This window comes from Chiloscyllium plagiosum, unplaced genomic scaffold (assembly GCF_037043375.1).
Source record: "Chiloscyllium plagiosum isolate Xiang-an unplaced genomic scaffold, Cpla_swu_hap1 HiC_scaffold_24, whole genome shotgun sequence".
In the NCBI taxonomy this organism is placed as follows: Eukaryota; Metazoa; Chordata; class Chondrichthyes; order Orectolobiformes; family Hemiscylliidae; genus Chiloscyllium; species Chiloscyllium plagiosum.
In genome coordinates, this window is record NW_028270162.1 from 61,161,844 (window position 1) to 61,174,085 (window position 12,242).

Here is a 12,242-nt window from a genome sequence, read left to right on the forward strand (position 1 = left end):
AATAGGAAAGAACAGTTTCTAATTATTAAAGAGACATGCATGCCACATTAGGAGAACCACCTTCATCAGCTCTTGGCATTCCGTCTTGACAGGCTTTATTCCGTGATGATGGAGATCCTGCAACAACCTCTGGAGTTTCAAAAGTAGCAGGCGTGACATCTGCAAGAGACCAGAACAATAACAGTAGAGTTTGATCTCCAGTGACACACTCACCATGCCCCCACCCCTGTGCAGTGTGAGAGCCATGTGCTCATCCTGCGTGATAAAAGTGAAACACTGCATCTTTTAAAAAGGTAGTGGAGAAATATTTGTTACTACTGAGCCACAAACTGACAATATCTTCACTTACAAGCTGCAGGAGTCCCGGAGTTTGGTTTGCGCAGTGATGAACCATATTTTATGGTTATTTCACGCATCTTTTCCATGTCGCCATTCTCTTCAGCCTCCAAGTACTCTCTCTGAGCACGTAACTTTTCCACATCAGGAAAAAAGTCTCGTTGGATAATTTCCTCCAAATTCTGGTGGATAAAGTGCAAGATTCAGTGGATATAGAACACAGGCAAACGATAATATTGAAGGATTATGGAGTAAGTACAGAGATTGGGGATTGGATGCTAATTCACAAAGATCACTCAACCAGAAATTGGAATAATTTTGTTTGCCAAGTGCTTCTTCTGAGATTTTCTCAGAGTTGCAATTGATTTTCAGAGGTTTTTTTTGTTTTTTAGCAGCTTTTTTTCCCCCATTTTCATTTAAAGCCTTTATTAGAAGATGCAGTCACAAAGTGACAATATCGTGTATTTGTGTTGACATATGAAGTATATAGACTGGCATAGAAGCAGTATTAGAAGAATTTATCAACGCACTCAATTAGCAACACTCCATGAAAATTAAAACCACAATAAACAAGGAAAGTTTCGAAATCTCAGACATCACAGATTTTGAATTGGCAGGGGGCAACAGTATAACGTTAGAAACAATGTTAGAAGCAGTTAACATGAGCTTCTATAAACAAAACGCCATCACCCTAAACACTGGTTCCATGGAGTGGAGAGATCACAGTTGCATATTTGTCTCTAACACAGACACTGCACTTCAAGTAATTCTTAGTGAGCCCCTTGGAGACGTGATAACATGTAAATGCAAATCTTTATGGAATAAAACTATTCAATAATAAGTAGCCCAATTGTTCATTAAAATAGCATCCATTATATTTTCCCTCTATCATAGTTCCTGACTCAAGCGGCCTTAAGCTTGGGACTCCACATGGTTTTGCACAGAATTCATTAACTCAGTTTTCCTGGTTCCCATTTAGCTGTCAGTCCTTTGTTGAAGGGTTTAAAATCTATTTTCCTGCTACATCCTCTCACTATCACCTTGGCAGTCTTTGTCTCTCCTTTACAAAGGATCTTCATCCCTCAACATCTCTCTACCCATGACAGCCCTCATTCCCCCACACTCAATGGCAGTCCTATCTCGGTAGTTCACCTCTCCCCATAAAGAAAGAGCAGCAGAATCAGACCATTCAGCCCAATGAGTCTGTTCCACCATCAGATCACAGCCAATAAGCTTCTCAACACCACTCACCTGCCTTTTCCTTGTAACCCTTGGTCGCCTTACCAATTAAGAAACTCAATGACTTGTCTTCCACAGCCTTCTGCAGCAATGAGTTACATAGATACACTGCCTTCTTGCTGAAGAAATTCCCCTTCATCTCAGTTCTGAAGGATCGTCCCTTCACTCTGAGGCTGTGCTCTTGGGTCCTAGTCTCTACTAATTGTGGAAACATCTTCTCCATGTCGATTCTACCCAGGCTTTTCAGTATTCTGTAAATTTCAATGAGACTTCCCCCACCCCATCCTTCTAAACTCTATCGAGTACAGATGAAAGTCCTCAACCGTCCCTCATATGACAAGTCCTTTATCCTCTTTTGTAAATCTCCTCTTGAGATATTAAAGGGTTAATTTGCTCTGCTGACCTGTAGGAACTTGGATATCCCGAGGCCACGGTGGGATGCCTCTGACTTACTGGTAGATTGTAAGGAATTTACATTCCCATCTCTTGGCATTCAGAGCCATTTACATGGCCATGCTCTAATTATTCAAAAGCCATTTACATAGTCATCTCCTACCATTTACATTTTTATCCCCTACACAGAAATCAATAAGAATATTACAGTTGGAGTTTTGACTACTCCCTGTAGTTAAAAAAAAACGATTTGCAACAGATTTGACCATGAAGGGATGATTTACATTATATTGTTTCTCGAAATGATGTGGTCACTGCATTGTGTCGAGTGGCATGTGACTGTGAGGGAGTGGCTGGGGTTTACTTGTGGGCATTACTAACTGTGATGTAAAGATTTTGTATTGAGGAAGAACTGTTTCCTTTGTTCAGAGAGCATGGCGAAGAGTGTTAGGAGTTTCTCCAAAGTCTATTCTGTACAGTTCTTAATAAAATTTTGCCTGTTTGCAGAAATTGGCATATTGCAGTTGCATCAAGTGTGTAAGAATCTCAGAAAAAATAATACAATGCTCTTGACCCCCTCCTTCCTTTGATCCAGAGCCCAAAACTGCTCACTATATTTCAATGCAGTCTGATGACAGCCTTATACAGCCTCAAAGTACATTTCTTCTCTTGTATTCTAGCCCTCTTGAAATGAATGCTAACATTGTACTTGCCTTCCTAACTGCCACTGAACCTGTGTTAACCTTAATAGAATCTTAAACTAAGACTTTCAAGACCATTTGTGCTTCGGTTTTTCAAAGCCTTCCCCATTTAGAAAATAGTCTACACCTTAATTCCTGCCAAAATGCATAATGTCACATTTTCCCACATTGTATTCCATCTCCTCGCTTGTCCAAGTCCTCCTGCAGCCTCCACATTTCCTCTACACTACTTGTCACTCCACCTACCTTTGTGTCATCTGCAAAGTTCACAACAATTCCCTCAGTTCTTTTGTCTGTATCGTTAATGTAAAATGTGAATAGTTGTGGTCTCAACACTGACCCCTGCAGAACTCCACTATTCACTGCCTGCCATCCTGAAAAAGACCCTTTTATCCTTACTCTCTGCATTCTGCCAGTTAGCCAATCCTCTATCCATGCCAGTACCTTGCTCCTAACACCACGGGCTCTTACCTTATTTAGCAGCTATTGTCCTTATCAAAAGCTTTCTGGGAATCCAATAAATCACATCCACTGACTCTCCTTAGTCTAACTTTGGACTCTGATGGAACCTTTCCAAATTCCAAGTAATGTTGAAAAGTTTATATCGATGTATCTACTAGGATGCAGTCAAGCAGGACTGGGGAATTGTTAATCTCAGCTCTATCAGTTTTCTCAGTAACTATTGGATATGCAACTCAAACTGAACACGGATTGGATCATGAACTATGACCTAAGAGATCTCATTAAAGACCTAATTCGGGATTGTTATAACTAAGTTTGTGTGCGCGTTAATGTAAAGCTATTAGGCAAACTAGAACAAGAAAGCATTCTAACAGAAATGTCTTCTACACTCTCAAACTCATTCATTAAATCATTATGAAGATCCTATCAGATCACCTTCAGCACCCTCCTCTTCAGCCTTTGCTGATGGGTTTTACTTAAGAACACAAGAATTAGGAGAAGGAGTAAGCCATCTGGCCCCTCGAGCCTGCTCTACCATTCAGTAAGATGACGGCTGATCTTTCTGTGGCCTCAGCTCCACTTATCCACCCTCTCACCATAACCCTTAATTCCTTTTCTGTTCAAAAAAGTATCTATCTTAGCTCTAAAAACATTCAATAAGGAAGTCTCAATCACTTCCCTGGGAAGGGAATTCCACCGATTCACAATCCTCTGGGTGAAGAAGTTCCTTCTCAATACAGTCCTAAATCTGCTCCCCCTAATTCTGAGGCTATCTAATTTCTAATAGATACCCCCTCATTTTGCCAAAGACCAAACTTGTCCCAGTTTCACTTGCCAATGGAAACATCCTCTCTACTTCTACCTCATCTATTCCCTTCATAATTTTATATGTTTATACTGGATCCCACCTCATTTTTCTAAATTCCAATGAATATAATCCCACTCTACTCAAACTCTCCTCATAAGCCCACCCCCTCAACTCCAGAATCAACCCAGTGAACCTCATCTGCGCCCTTTCTAGTGCCAGTACATCCTTTCTCAAGAAAGGAGACCAAAACTGCATGCAACATAACCTCCCTGCTTTTAAACTCAATCCCTGTAATAATGAAGGACAAAATTTCATTTGCTGCCTTAATTACCTGCTGCACCTGCAGACCAACCTTCTGAGAATGCACAAGGACACCCAGGTCCCTCTGCGAAGCAGCATGCTGCAATTTCATAGCATTCATTTAGGACAGAGATGAGGAGAAACTTCTTCACCCAGAGAGTGGTGGCTGTGTGGAATGCTCTGCCCCAGAGGGCAGTGGAGGCCCAGTCTCTGGATTCATTTAAGAAAGAGTTGGATAGAACTCTCAAAGATAGTGGAATCAAGGGTTATGGAGATAAGGCAGGAAGAGGATACTGATTAGGAATGATCAGCCATGATCATATTGAATGGCGGTGCAGGCTCGAAGGGCTGAATGGCCTACTCCTGCACCTATTGTCTAATACTCCTTTTTACTGTTATTCCTACCAAAATGGATGACTTCACATTTATTAACATTGTACTCCATCTGCCAGATCTTTGCTCACTCACTTAAACTACGTCCTTTTTCAAAGTTTCACAGTCCTCTGCACACTTTGCTCTACCATTCATTTTGACACACTACACGTAGTTCCCAACTCCAAATCAGCTATGCAAATTGTGAATACTTGCGGTCCCAGCACTGATTCCTAAGTACACCACTAGTCACTGATTATCAACCAGAAAAGCACTCACTTAATTCCCACTCTTTGCTTCCTGTTGGTTATCCTCTATCCATGCTAATACATTGCCTGTAACACCTTGCATCTTTTACCTTATGCAGCAGTCTTTTGTGTGGCACCTTGTTGAATGCCTTTTGGAAATCTAGATACGACAACGGGTTCACTGTATTCGTACTGTCTTCATAGAATTTCAGTAGATTAGTTAAGCATGACCTGTCCTTCATGAACCCATGTTGTGTCTGTCTAATGGGACAATTTCTATGCAGATGCCTTGCTATTTCTTCCTTGATAATACAGTCAAGCATTTTCCCCACTGCAGAAGTTAAGCTAATGGGTCTATAATTCCCAGCTTTTGTCTCCCTCCCTTTTTAAACAGTGGCATCACATTTGCTCAGTGTGACAGCGGGCGCACAGAGAGGGGAGCCGGAAGGTAAGCAGAGACCAGTTTAAATTAACGTTTTTCTTTTCGCAGTCTGTGTTTTTTTTTCCAACTAGGAGCAGGAACCTGGAAGTCGTCAACAGAGGCTTCTGGGAAGGTAAGAGGTTTAAGTGGAGAAGGAACCCGAGACACTACACGTGTCGTGTCTCCCACCCTCCCTCCTCCTCTAACCTAAAACAAAAAGGACTCAGTCAGCTGAACAGGTAAGCTACTCAGTGTTCTTGTTTTGGAGACTAAGTGTAGAGTTATGGCAGCGCAGGCAGTGGAATGTTCCTCCTGCAGGATGTTTGAGGTAGGGGTGACCACCGATGCTCCTGCCGACTTCATCTGCAGGAAGTGCAGCCAGCTCCAGCTCCTCACAGAACCAGTTAGGGAACTGGAGCTGGAGTTGGATGAACTGAGGATTATTCGAGAGGCTGAGAGGGTGATAGATAGAAGCTACAGGGACATAGCTACGCCAGAGAACAGAGGTAGCTGGGTAACAGTTCGAGGTGGGAAGGGGAGGAAGCAGGCAGTGCAGGGATCCCCTGTGGTCGTTCCCCTCAACAATAAGTATACCGCTTTGGCTACTTTTGGGGGGGAAGGCCTAGCAGGGATAAGCTGCAGTGACCGGGTCTCTGGCACGAGGTCCGGCTCTGAGGCCCAGAAGGGAAAGGGGGAGAGGAGGAGAGCGCTAGTTATAGGAGACTCTATAGTTAGAGGGACAGACAGGCGGTTCTGTGGACATGGGCAAGACTCTCGGATGGTTTGTTGCCTCCCGGGTGCCAGGGTCCGAGACGTCTCAGACCGTGTCTTCAGAATCCTTAAGGGGGAGGGTGTGCAGCCAGAAGTAGTGGTGCACATTGGCACCAACGACATAGGTAGGAAGAGGAGTGGGGAGGTCATTCAGGAGCTCAGGGAGTTAGGCTGGAAGCTAAAAGCTAGGACGGACAGAGTCGTCATCTCTGGGTTGTTGCCGGTGCCACGTGACAGTGAGGCAAGGAATAGGGAGAGTGTGCAGTTGAACACGTGGCTGCAAGGATGGTGTAGGAGGGAGGGCTTCAGGTATTTGGACAATTGGACTGCATTCTGGGGAAGGTGGGACCTGTACAAGCAGGACAGGTTGCACCTGAACCAGAAGGGCACCAATATCCTGGGGGGTAGGTTTGCTAGCACTCTTCGGGGGGGGTTTAAACTAATTTGGCAGGGGGATGGGATCCGGACTTGTAGTCCAGCAAGGAGGTTAGCGGTTTTTCAGGATGTCCAAGAATGTAGGGAGGCTGTGGAGAAGGTAGCACTGACAGGGAATACTTGCGGACACAGAGATGGGCTCAAGTGTGTATACTTCAACGCAAGGAGTATCAGAAATAAGGTCGGTGAACTTAAGGCGTGGATCGGTACTTGGGACTACGATGTTGTGGCCATCCCAGAAACGTGGATAGAAGAAGGACAGGAATGGTTGTTGGAGATTCCTGGTTACAGATGTTTCAGTAAGATTAGGGGGGGGATGGTAAAAAAGGAGGGGGGTTGGCATTGCTAATTAGAAATGGTATAACGGCTGCAGAAAGGCAGTTCGAGGGGGATCTGCCTTAGGAGGTAGTATGGGCTGAAGTCAGAAATAGGAAAGGAGCAGTCACCTTGTTGGGTGTTTACTATAGGCCCCCCAATAGCAGCAGGGATGTGGAGAAACAGATTGGGAAACAGATTTTGGAAAGGTGCAGAAGCCACAGGGTAGTAGTCATGGGCGATTTCAACTTCCCAAATATTGATTGGAAGCTCTTTAGATCAAGTAGATTGGACGGGGCGGTGTTTGTGCAGTGAGTCCAGGAAGCTTTTCTAACTCAGTATGTAGATTGTCCGGCCAGAGGGGAGGCCATATTGGATTTGGTATTTGGTAACGAACCGGGACAAGTGATGGGCTTGTTAGTGGGTGAGCATTTTGGCGATGGTGACCACAATTCTGTGACTTTCACCTTGGTTATGGAGAGAGATAGGTGCGTGCAACAGGGAAGGTTTTACAATTGGGGGAAGGGTAAATATGATGCTGCAAGACAGGATCTGAGGAGCATAAATTGGGAGTATAGGCTGTCAGGGAAGGATGTCGCTGAAATGTGGAACTTTTTCAAGGAACAGATACGATGTGTCCTTGATATGTATGTACCTGTCAGGCAGGAAAGAGATGGTCGTGTGAGGGAACCTTGGTTGACTAGGGAGGTTGAATGTCTTGTAAGGAGGAAGAAGGAGGCTTACATAAGGTTGAGGAAACGTGGGTTTCCTCCGGGTGCTCCGGTTTCCTCCCACAGTCCAAAGATGTGCAGGGTCAGGTGAATTGGCCATGCTAAATTGCCCGTAGTGTTAGGTAAGGGGTAAATGTAGGGGTATGGGTGGGTTTCGCTTCGGCGGGTAGGTGTGGACTTGTTGGGCCGAAGGGCCTGTTTCCACACTGTAATGTAATCTAATCTAAAGTTCAGACAGAGCGTTGGAGGGATCCGGATAGCCAGGAGGGAGCTGAAGAAAGGGATTAGGAGAGCTAAGAGAAGGCATGAAAAATCTTTGGTGGGTAGGATCAAGGATAACCCCAAGGCCTTTTATGCGTATGTGAGAAACATGAGAATGACGAGAATGAGGGTAGGTCCGATCAAGGACAGTAGTGGGAGACTGTGTATTGAGTCGGAAGAGATAGGAGAGGTCTTGAATGAGTACTTGCCTTCATTATTTGCAAATGAGAGGGACCGTATTGTTGAAGAGGAGAGTATGAAATGGACTGGTAAGCTAGAGGAGATACTTGTTAGGAAGGAAGATGTGTGGGGCATTTTGAAAAACTTGAGGATAGACAAATCCCCCAGGCCTGATGGGATATATCCTAGGATTATGTGGGAAGCAAGAGAGAAATTGCAGAACCGTTGGCAATGATCTTTTCGTCTTCACTGTCAATGGGGGCGGTGCCAGGGGACTGGAGAGTGGTGAATGTTGTGCCCCTGTTCAAAAAAGGGAATAGGGATAACCCAGGGAATTACAGGCCAGTTAGTCTTACTTCGGTGGTAGGCAAAGTAATGGAAAGGGTACTGAGAGATAGGATTTATGAGTATCTGGAAAGACACTGCTTGATTTGAGAGGGGTAGGTCTTGCCTTACAAGTCTTATTGAATTCTTTGAGGAGGTGACCAAGCATGTGGATGAGGGTAGAGCAGTGGATGTAGTGTAGATGTAGTAAGGCATTTGATAAGGTTCCCCAAGGTAGGCTTATGCGGAAAGTCAGGAGGCATGGGATAGTGGGAAGTTTGGCCAGTTGGATAGAGAACTGGCTAACCGGTCGAAGTCAGAGTGGTGGTAGATGGTAAATATTCAGCCTGGAGCCCAGTTACAAGTGAAGTTCCGCAGGGATCAGTTCTGGGTCTTCTGCTGTTTGTAATTTTTATTAATGACTTGGAAGAGGGAGTCGAAGGGTGGGTCAGTAAATTTGCAGACGATACAAAGATTGGTGGACTTGTGGATAGTGAGGAGGGCTGTTGTTGGCTGCAAAGGGACTTAGATATGATGCAGAGCTGGGCTGAGGAGTGGCAGATGGAGTTCAACCCTGTCAAGTGTGAGGTTGTCCATTTTGGAAGGACAAATAAGAATGCAGAATACAGGATTAACAGTAGGGTTCTTAGTAAGGTGGAGGAGCAGAGGGATCTTGGGGTCTATGTTCATAGATCTTTGAAGTTGCCACTCAGGTGGATAGAGCTCGTAAGAAGGCCTATAGTGTATTAGCATTCATTAGCAGAGGGATTGAATTTAAGAGTCGTGAGGTGATGTTGCAGCTGTATAGGACCTTGGTAAGGCCACATTTGGAGTACTGTGTGCAGTTCTGGTCGCCTCATTTTAGGAAAGATGTGGAAGCTTTGGAGAGGGTGCAGAGGAGATTTACCAGGATGTTGCCTGGAATGGAGAATAGGTCGTACGAGGATAGGTTGAGAGTGCTAGGCCTTTTCTCATTGGAACGGCGAAGGATGAGGGGTGACTTGATAGAGGTTTATCAGGTGATCAGGGGAATAGATAGAGTAGACAGTCAGAGACTTTTTCCCCGGGTACAACAGAGTGTTACAAGGGGACATAAATTTAAGGTGAAGGGTGGAAGGTATAGGGGAGATGTCAGGGGTGGGTTCTTTACCCAGAGAGTGGTGGGGGCATGGAATGTGCTGCCTGTGGGAGTGGCAGAGTCAGAATCATTGGTAACCTTTAAGCGGCAATTGGATAGGTACATGAATAGGTGCTTAAGCTAGGACAAATGTTTGGCACAACATCGTGGGCCGAAGGGCCTGTTCTGTGCTGTATTGTTCTATGTTCTATGCTATTTTCCAAACTGCTGGAACTGCCACAGAGTCCAGTGAATTTTGTAAAATCACCACAAGTGCATTTGCTATTTCTCCTGCCAACACCTTTAGCACCCTGGGATGCATTCCATCGCAGCAAGAAGATTTGACTACCCTTAGCTCCATTAGCTTGCCCAACACTACCTCTTTCATGATAATGATTGTCTCCAGGTCCTCACCTATTTTTGTCCTAGTCAATGACTGACATGTTATTCATGTCCTCCACTGTGAAGACTGCCACAAAATACCTGTTCAATGCCTCAGCCATTTCCTCAGATTCCATAACTAAATTCCTCTTCTCAGACTCTAAACAACCAATATTTACTTTCGCAACTCTTTTTGTTTTATGTAATTATAGAAACCTTTGCTATCTGCCTTTATATTCTGAGCTAGTTTATTCTCATAATCTATCTTACTTTTCTTTATATTTCTTTTTGTGGCTTCCTGTTCACGTTTAAAGCTTTCCCAGTCTTCTAGTTTCCCACTGATCTTGGTCACTTTGTATGTCTTCTCTTCCAATTTGATAGCCTCCCTTACTTCCTTTGATACCCGTGGCAGACTATCCTTTTCCTACAGTCCTTCTTTTTCACTTGTATATATTTTTGATGAGCACTTTGAAAAATTGCTTTGTAAGTCCTCCACAGTTTATCAACCATGACACCATAAAAGTCTTTGCTTCCAGTTTACTTTAGCCAATTCCTCAGTCATCCTGTTGTAGTCTCCTTTGTTTAAGGTATTGGATTTTATCTTCACACTCTCCATCTGTATTCTAAATCCAACCATACTGTGGTCACTCCTTCCAAGAGGATCCCTAACTATGACATCATTAATTATTCCTGTCTCATTACACAGGACCCGATCTAGGATAGCTCGCTCCCATGTCGGTTCCATTACATTGTTTTCTTGAACACTATCACAGATACATTCAATGACCTCCTCCTCAAGGCTACCCTGACCGACCTGGTTCAAACATAACATGCACAGCTTAAAATCCCCCATGATAATTGTTTTACCATTTTTACAGGCATTAGTTATTTTGTTGTTTATTGCCCACCCAATGTGATATTATTATTTGGTGGCCTATAGACTGCACCTATCAATGACTTTTTCTTCTTAGAATTTCTCATTTCCACCCAAATGGATTCAACCTTATTCGCCATAGAACTTGATTAGATTAGATTTCCTACAGTGTGGAAAAAGGCCCTTCGGCACAACAAGTCCACACCGACCCTCCGCAGAGTAACCCATCCCCCTCTGACTAATGCACCTAATAATTATGGACAATTTAGCATGGCCAATTCACCTGACCTGCACATCTTTGGAATGAGACAGGAAACTAGAGCACCTGGAGGAAACCCATGCAGACACGGGGAGAATGTGCAAACTCCACACAGACAGTTGCCCGAGGCTGGAATCGAACCTGTGAGGCAGTAGTGCTAACACTGAGCCACTGTGCCGAACTTATATCACCTCTGACCACCGCCCTGATGTCATCCTTGAATATCAGAGCTACACCACCTCCTTTACCTCCCCATCTGGCCTTCCAAATAGTCTGATATCTCTGGATACTTAATTCCCAGTCATGACCATCCTGCAACCATGTCTCTGCAATGGCTAATAAATCATATTAATTCGCAATGATTTGTGCCATTAACTCAGTTCTACACCTTTCTGCTCAGTGGTTTTTGTATCTACTCTTACTGTGACCACCAAGAAGGGTGGGTGGGCAGGTAGGTGATGCAGGAGTCCCCTAACGCTATTCCCTTCCAAAACAAGTGCACTGTTATTTATAATGTTGGGGGATGGTCTCTCTGGAGAAAGCAGCAGGCAAGTCTGTGGCACCAAAACTGACTCTGTTGTACAGCAGGAAGGGTTGAAGTGTAGGCTAGTGGTAGCAGACACTACAGTCAGTGGTACAGATAGGCCTTTCTAGATGGAGTATGGGAAAAAATTGTGGCTGTTTGAGCTGCTCCTTTTTTGAGGTATTTTCAGTGTTGGAGTTGATTTCCTCAAATTCCAGAAGCATTAATTACTGCTTTAGAAGCTGTTGCATTGTTTTGGAACTTTGGAAAAAAGATCAAAACACTGGCACTTTAAACAAGGAGAAAGAGAGACAAAGCAGTGTCCATGTCAGAGGTGCAAAATAGAGAAATAAACCTGCACAGCTGCCCGACCCAGCAGTAAACCAACCTGCACAGCTGCCTGACCCAGCAGTAAACCAATCTGCACAGCTGCCCGACCCAGCAGTAAACCAACCTGCACAGCTGCCCGACCCAGCAGTAAACCAACCTGCACAGCTGCCCGACCCAGCAGTAAACCAACCTGCACAGCTGCCTGACCCAGCAGTAAACCAACCTGCACAGCTGCCTGACCCAGCAGTAAACCAACCTGCACAGCTGCCTGACCCAGCAGTAAACCAATCTGCACAGCTGCCCGACCCAGCAGTAAACCAACCTGCACAGCTGCCCGACCCAGCAGTAAACCAACCTGCACAGCTGCCTGACCCAGCAGTAAACCAACCTGCACAGCTGCCCGACCCAGCAGTAAACCAACCTGCACAGCTGCCTGACCCAGCAGTAAACCTACCTGCACA

General features: G+C 44.7%; 1 protein-coding gene across 2 annotated transcripts in view; it reads right to left on the minus strand.

The window, feature by feature from the left end:
• ess2 (ess-2 spliceosome associated protein) overlaps positions 1–12,242 on the minus strand; it is a 78,904-nt gene that overhangs the window by 41,090 nt on the left and 25,572 nt on the right. For both annotated transcript variants that reach the window (XM_043716170.2, XM_043716171.2), the window contains exons 2-3: positions 350–518; positions 61–159 (exon numbers count right to left, since the gene is read on the minus strand). In XM_043716170.2, the coding sequence (XP_043572105.1) occupies positions 61–159; positions 350–518 (268 nt within the window). The remainder of the gene's footprint in view (positions 1–60; positions 160–349; positions 519–12,242) is intronic.